Genomic DNA, 7862 nt, shown 5'->3' with positions numbered 1-7862 from the left:
AATAGAAATCAACGTGTCGGTTCGTGCATCTTGAGCTTGGAGCTGATTGCCGCCCGTGTTGCTACCCGTTATTTCAGAAACTATATTCGCACAGAGACCACACGGTTAGCACTTGACTAAGTAACAACTTTCAATGGTGTGAGTATGATGATCTATATATTATGGTGCCGGCCACGTCCGAATGCAGGTCAATATGGGAAAGTGAGGGAATATGTTGCTGTGGTGTATGCTTAACGGAGCCGAATATATCTACTTCCACAAGCACCACGTATAAGGGTTTGGGGACTGGGTTGATGTGTATGATTGGTCTTGGTTGACCTTAACACGTGTTTGAATAACTACAATCTACTACACTACATGCGTTGAATTAAGAATTGTATTATGATATTCTGCCCATAAAGGTATAATTGTCCCATATGAAATAGTATGCATTAAGAAAATAACGTTCAAAGTTTAAATTTGGTCTTATTATATAAATGTGTTATAATTTCAAGTTCAATTCTTCAGTCGTATTCATTTATCACCACTGCACAGATTACTTATTCTGATACTTTTGATATACAAGAAATAAGAACTTAATCATAATTCAGTATTGTAGCTGCAATTGAAGTTTTAAGTCATATAAAGACATGTCTCTATTTTCACTATGTGACTAAACTAAATTCACATTTTTTTCACAATATTTTCAAGCTAAGTGTATTAATTTTTATTTGCGTGCAAAGTATATATTTAAACATGAATTTCGCGATCGAAAAAGGTGCTGTTTTAAAAATGAACAGTTTATGTCTTATGGGGCAGTACTGTAAACAAAAAAAATAAACTAATTATACTGAAAATATATATTGTTTTATATACGAAATCGTTCGTTTGAACTACGAAATTATTCGTTGTTTTCTGCAACGAAACAGTTTCGTAAAATGTTATGCAACCAGCTTCGTTATACGATTCAAGCTCAAATCAAAACAAACAATGATTGTTATAATGTACTAAATATTTCGTAATCGAAATTCGTTTGTTTCGTATTCTGAACGGACCTTTATACACGCTTCTTCTTACCTCCCTCGGCTGCGGTCGTGTCCATGTTATATTTTACGAAATGTGTCTACGAAACCTTCGTTGCAGAAAACAACGAATATTTCGTAGATTAAACGATCAGTTTGTAATACCTACTAAACAATTCGTAATACGAACAACACGATAACGCACATCTATGAATTGTATATCGTACATCTAGAGGCGAATTGAACCGGTCGGTTTAAAACCTCTATAATAAAAAAAATCGTACATCTTACGATTATTTCCGTAAAGTCACTGAATCGCCAAAATTTGTCAAGTACAAATAATTCGTACAATGTAATGAAAATAGCGTTATATGTACGAAATCTGTTTTACGAAATGGATTTTGAATAAATAGGAATAGATGTTTTCAGTGTAAAATAACTACACAGTGATCAGCAACACTTAACAATTATCGGAGCTATAACTGGTTCAGAAAATAAATATTACTGCTACGCGAATGTTTACTCAAGTAAAATATATTTTGTCAATTTTGATTATTAAATAAATAATTAATTAATCATACCATCACCACCGAATATGACAATGTACACAGAATGTGGTTGGCAAATCAATGAAAAGCAAAACGAATATCTTTGTTATATTAAGGATTTGTAGATATACTTTAATTAGATTTTTTACTGTGTACTAGACCTTAATAGTGGTTATCACGCCCAATGGTATGGGTGCCCTATTGTAGATGTAGTTGTGAACCTTAAGGAAAACAATATGAACTCTGTTTTCGAAAAACACCAGAATCCAGTTTAAATTTTTCAAATTGGGTAATATTTTCATATGCATTTTGATGAGTCTGGAAAGCGTGTGCAAGTTTTTTTGAGAAAACAAAAACAAACTGTGTATGACGAGCGTATGCTAATCTTCGTGCGTTCAAATGTCACTAAGCTCTATAAAAGCTTAATACGCTTATTACCACTAATAATGTTTCGCTTACTAGCACACCTACAAATCAATCAGAAAAGAAAAAAAAATACACACACAAACATAACGCGTGCTTTAACATTTTTCTCAATCGACCCACGCTGTTTAGTGAATAACGGATTGAGTCCTTTATACTCTCAGTGATCAATAAATAAGTTTTACGCATGGATGTGCTTCGAACTCAAGAAGGGGATCGTATTAGCTGTTAAAATTCTGGTGATGGAAATTGTCTTTTGGGTCCATAGTGCATTATATGTCGGAATAAGCCCTCGTAACCCCCGTTCAACTCATTACAGTTTGCAGCTGCGGCAGACCGCAGTAAGCGTCATTTTATCTGATCCGGATTTCTACCATGCTACCCTAACCTCTACAGCAGACAAACTCATTGATACGGATGCTCCGATGAAAGGAAGATCGAGATTTACCTGAATATGAAGCTACCCGGATATTGGGCGATGATCCGAATTCTTTCGCTGCTCCATCCAACCACTATATTGCCATCATTATAATTCATCAGACAACAAGAAAATTGAGTTTTCTCCGGCAGAATTATCCTCTACCAGCCACCTCCGTGTACCATGTTTATTACCGGGATGATTATGGAAACGGATAGGACACATTATGGAATCTATGACATTTGGTCGAAAGACATTTGGTCGAAATCGATATTAGTCGAATGACGTTTGTCGAAAGTACATTTGGTCGAACGGACATTTCGCTCGAATGGACATTTGGTCGAAAAGGTTAGTTGCAACAGAAAGCATATGATATTTGGTCGAACCGACATTTTCGTAGAAGGAAAGTGGTTGAATCTAAATAATATTAAAACAAAATTTTACGCTTAGTCTGACTAGTATCCTCTAGAGTTAAAGCTTTTTTTGATTTTTGTGCCTATACAAGATTATTGAATAATTGAAAGATAGTCAGCCATTTTACCAACAATCTATGCCGACTACTAAAGTTTTGTTATTCAATTTGATGGACGCTCTCGCAACATATTGATCACATGCGTTTCTGACGTTTTATGCTGCATTTTTCATTCAAGCATGTTCTTATGTCTGCGAGTCAGAGATACAGCTGTATTAAATGAAGACAACTTTTTTCGCCTCAGTCAACTTCGTCTCCCTTTCCTGATACATAGATTAGCACAATTTTCACTTTAATTAATTCAAAGCGTCTACTGCAAACTCTGTTTTTCACCCGAGGTCATCAACACTATCAGCAAAGCCATAATTTGGTTGAGCAATGTTATTAAGCTGAAGGCACAATAAGCCAATTCGTTATAAGTAAAGTTACCGATACCTAACATTCACTTCGCCTTAAAGTTTTCTTCCTTTTTTTTAATTCTGATATTCCATATTTCAAAATCTTACCCACGTCCGTAAGCTGTAAGACCTGAAATTCGAAGAAATATCCCGACCACATTCTCCGAATGCTTCCAACAGATGAAGATCAGCAGTTCATTACGAAGAAACGATGACATTTCAAAAGAATAACAAATAATAAAAACATTATGTTCACATCGTGAGTAATAAAATAATTTGTTGAGCAGTTTTCAAAGAATGATGATATTTTCAAGAATAATAAATTCACGTCAGGGCTAAATATTTCAGTCAATGTACAGAAAACTACTTCTTAAAAGTTCATTTGAACAATACCCAAAATTCTAGATTTGACATTTCTTCTAATTATAAATAAAAAGATGTTTGAAATTCAAAAAATAAGACTACATAAATTTCCCATTTATTCAACCAAAGCTAATGAATCAGATTATCAAGAAGAAATACGTTATCTTATGAACTTTGAGAAAACTTAGAAAATAATAATTCAATTTTACCGAATGATCTTCAATAAACCATTTGAAATAAGCTTTCAACCAAATTCCGTGCAACTAAACGTTAATTCTAGAAAAATAAATGTTCCAAAGCAATTCGACCAAATGTTCATTCGACAAATGTCCTTTCGACCAAATGTACTTCGACAAATGTCATTCGACCAACGTCATTCGACCAAATGTCATTCGACGAAATGTCCTAAAGCCCACATTATGATAGTGTCATATGTTCCGCCCAAGTATACTTGCTTTGAACCAACGATATAACGGAGCCCGTTCATCTGCTAACCTGCCACCGGAGCCGAGATTTAAGGTTCAATACAACTAGCAAAATTGCACGATGTACAAAACGCTCATAAGACCGGTATCCTCTATGGCATGAGCGTGGACTATGCTCGAGGAGGACTTGCAAGCTCTTGGGGTTTCGAACGCCGAGTGCTAAGGACGATCTTCGGCGGCGTGCAGAGAGAACGGCGTGTGGCGCGAAGATGAACCACGAGCTCGCTCAACTCTACGGCGAACCCAGTATCGTGAAGGTAGCTAAAGCTGGAAGGATACGCTGGGCAGGGCATGTTGCAAGAAGCCGAAAACAACCCTGTTAAAGATGGTGTTCGCGCCACGAATCCGTCGGAACAAAGAAGGTGAGGGCGCAGCGCAGCTAGGTGGATGGACCAGGACACCAGGACCTGAGAGCGTGGTTCACAGTCGAGGATGAGAGAGGGCGGCCATGAACCGAGGGAATTGGCGAAATATTGTTGGCGAGCTTTATCAAGATAATTGATTAAAGCCAAATAAGTAAGTAAGTACAACCTAGGCCTCGACTTGTTTTTAATACATCAGATTTGTGGCCAATGTCCCACCGAAGAAATGTTGTACCATTTTCTGTTGTTTGATAGTGAAGAAGTGGAGTATAATTCACGTAATCTCCTTCCCTTATTCGGTCTACCCTATGAATGTGAAGAGGATGTGACTCGTATTTCGTATCTATTTCAAACTTGGGCGGATTGATAACGCGGAAGTCTCATTCAAAATATTATCTGCCTTGCTGAACATCTCTATTTGTGTATACACAGTGCCTTAGTGGAACTGTTTTGCTATAATCCTAGCAACCAATGTTCAGTAATTCGTTCATATCTCTGGAGTCTGCATAATCCAGACGGCCATATGTAGTCTGCTATTCCATCTCCAACCTATTGGATATATGACCCTGAACAATTGTTAGCACCAGAACGTGTATCGGCGCGATCCTGACCGAACCTCAAACGACCAACATCCTTGTATTTCGATCGACCCCAAACAGGGACTACGATTTGCTTCATTGGAAAGTTAATAGATGTCGAACTAAACTCAACGAGAAGCTTTTGACACTTGATCTATTAATCAACGAGTGCTTGTCGCGCTTCTACAAGCGGTGAATTTGAAGCTGCCAGTCAACAGCCACGGCAAATTTCAAATGGTTTCTTGGAGAAGTACAATTTCTGAAATAGACGTGGTTTAGCTATTTTTAGTTCGCAGCGTGACGCAGATATAGGTCCAGAAACTAATCAAACAGTGGACCCTATTTCAGAGAATTCATATTGATTACACGGTAAGTTACACTATAAGTTTTAAATAATTTCGCTAAAATTATTAATTGTTATAGGTTGATTCCAAAGTCAAAAACTTAACGTTAATCAACGTACATGGACCGAAATCGAATTGCCGACAGATTCCTTTGCCAACCTTGAGTAGGCTAGTGGCACAGCTTCCTAATTAAAAAACGCTGATTGTGCTGGTGATTTTATCAGTCATCTTAGTTGTAATCAGGGCTGGGAATGGTAATAGTAGTAGGCTTGAATTTCGCGAAAATCACGTGACTCGCTCACTACAGTAGTTTTAAATCGTGAATCTCATCAAGTAGCCTATGTTGGGTACACATGAATTTCTCTTAATCATAGTGTCATTGAAGCTGTAAATGCAGGAAAATGCGCGGAATAGAACAGTTTTCTACAGTAGTTTTGGGTTGCCCTTAGCAACGAGTGTTTTGCATATTTTCAAGGCATTTTGCCACAGCAGCGATAGCAGTGAGTTTCACTGGCTTTACTGACTGTGATTATGTTACGCTGCTTACTTTTCCCAACCCTGGTTGTAATTCCTTATCAGCTGACGAAGCACAACTTATTGGTCAGTATGCCTGGTCATGAGCAATTTAATGAAAAATGGTTCACAAATGAGACTGTTCTTGCAACTGTATCTTGGCTGTGCGTAGTACTTAGTTTAATTCTAACGACAGCTTCAGATGGACTTGGACCAACGGAAGGAGTTCTACTCAGGTCGATCACCTTTTGACTCATCTCCAATCCGGTATATACCTATCGAAAAATGCAATGCTTCATGCCCGACAATTTCGACCATTAAACTACTATTGTGTATACTATATGTAGACAATAGATCCAATCCCAGACCAGACTTACTACAATTAGCCGTGTCTGAGTCAAAAGTATAGCAACCCTTCGTTTCTGAAACTTGAGGTGCAGAAGAGAAATCATGAGCGATTAAAGGCGCTACCTTCTACCATCAATTCTACCGACAACTGAGAAATATCTTGGCACACACTTAAGAGTAAGATAAAATAAAGGATTCAGCTACTGCTGTCCTCGCTAGATCTTCCCCTGATTTGCCTAATAGAATGTGTCGACTTGCCTACGCTAGGCTCAAAAAGATGACTTTTTGGGCAGCTCGATCTATCCATCCAAAGTGGAGATATCGCCTACAAGATGCAAAGGAAGCTTTCAGACTTGCTATGAAGGAATCTGAAGAGAAGGACATTGAAAGTTTCTTCAAAAATTTACAGCATTATCCCGCGGGGGAGAGAGTGAACAGGACATTCAGATATTTGAAGAAGTACAAAAAGAAGGTTCAGCCCAAATTGAGCGGATGTACTATCCGTCTCGACGATTGGATCCCTGCTGCAGAAGATATCGTATTGATTCCTGACCCTCTACCTGAGTTACTTGGTTCCACAATTCCTCCTCCTCCTAGTCTTACTGAGATTGAACAGATTATTTCTGGATTGAAAAATGGCAAGTCACCTGGAGTAGACTCTGTGCATAATGAATATTTCAAATACTGCAATGAAGCCACCACCAAAGAATTACACCAACTATTGGCTAAGGTATGGGAAGAAAACAAGATGCCCGAAGAGTGGAAGCATGTTCTTGTTGTCCCAATTCCAAAGGTGAAGAATCCGAAAACTATCAACGAGTATCGCCGCATATGTTTAAGTAGTGCTGCCTACAAAGTATACGCTACGTGGATTTTAAGCAAGCTTCAACAAGCTGTAGGTCCTATAGGCTTTCATCAAGCCGCTTTTTTACCTGAGCGATCTACTGTAGACCATCTTCATACACTCCAACGCATATTGCAAGAGCGCTGGAATGGTGGAGTTCCCCTTTTACTTATGTCCTTGGATATTGAGAAGGCGTTTGACAGAGTGTCCTTAAGTTCGCTACCTGCCATATTAAGAGGTATGATAACAGAGGCGATAAATTAATACTAATATTACAGGTTTATTTTCTTTACACAGGAAAACGTGTTCCAGCTTGTTTTATAAACAGGATTCTGGAGTGCTTACGGGGAGAGCAACAGCAAGTCATGTGGAGAGGACAACTATCACGACCGATTCAGCGGACTCGGGGATTAAACAGGGTTGTCCCTTATCCCCTTTTATATTTAACCTTATAATGGAGTCTGTCCTTGAATCTGTTCAAGATGAAGTGAACAGTTTGCGCCTAAATCAGACCGGCCATATCTCATTACCTATCATCCTAGCTTTTGCTGATGACCTAATCATAATCGTGGAAAAACTTGAAGACCTCGAACAGATTCTGCCTAAGTTGGTGGAATACCTTTCGTACGTTGGACTGGATTTGAACAATACCAAATGTAAGGTTCTTATTCGCGATCCAAACAACGAAGCTGCACCCGAGATAAATATCTGCGGAACAACCTACAAGACAACAGACCCGATGCGCTACTTAGGGATTTACTTAAC

The 7862-nt window shown here is 38.3% G+C and overlaps 1 protein-coding gene across 1 annotated transcript; it reads left to right on the top strand.

Annotated features, from left to right (window-relative positions):
* The first annotated feature begins 6447 nt into the window (after window positions 1-6447).
* LOC110680944 lies at window positions 6448-7552 on the top strand. Its single transcript, XM_021856724.1, has 2 exons — window positions 6448-7335; window positions 7395-7552. Exons 1-2 carry the CDS (start codon window positions 6498-6500, stop codon window positions 7550-7552), a joined length of 996 nt encoding a protein of 331 aa, XP_021712416.1. The 5' UTR covers window positions 6448-6497.
* The last annotated feature ends 310 nt before the right edge of the window (window positions 7553-7862 follow it).

This window comes from Aedes aegypti, unplaced genomic scaffold (genome assembly GCF_002204515.2).
Source record: "Aedes aegypti strain LVP_AGWG unplaced genomic scaffold, AaegL5.0 Primary Assembly AGWG_AaegL5_hic_scaff_2138_PBJ_arrow, whole genome shotgun sequence".
NCBI classification, from domain to species: Eukaryota; Metazoa; Arthropoda; class Insecta; order Diptera; family Culicidae; genus Aedes; species Aedes aegypti.
This window is presented reverse-complemented; position numbering and strand designations above follow the sequence as displayed.

What these genes read in the sequence shown, in the direction of transcription:
- LOC110680944 (XM_021856724.1), top strand. Translation starts at nt 6,498, where the DNA reads ATGTGTCGACTTGCCTACGCTAGGCTCAAAAAGATGACTTTTTGGGCA. An exon ending in GCTACCTGCCATATTAAGAG is followed by an intron (nt 7,336 to 7,394) that starts GTATGATAACAG and finishes TTCTTTACACAG; the next exon opens with GAAAACGTGTTCCAGCTTGT.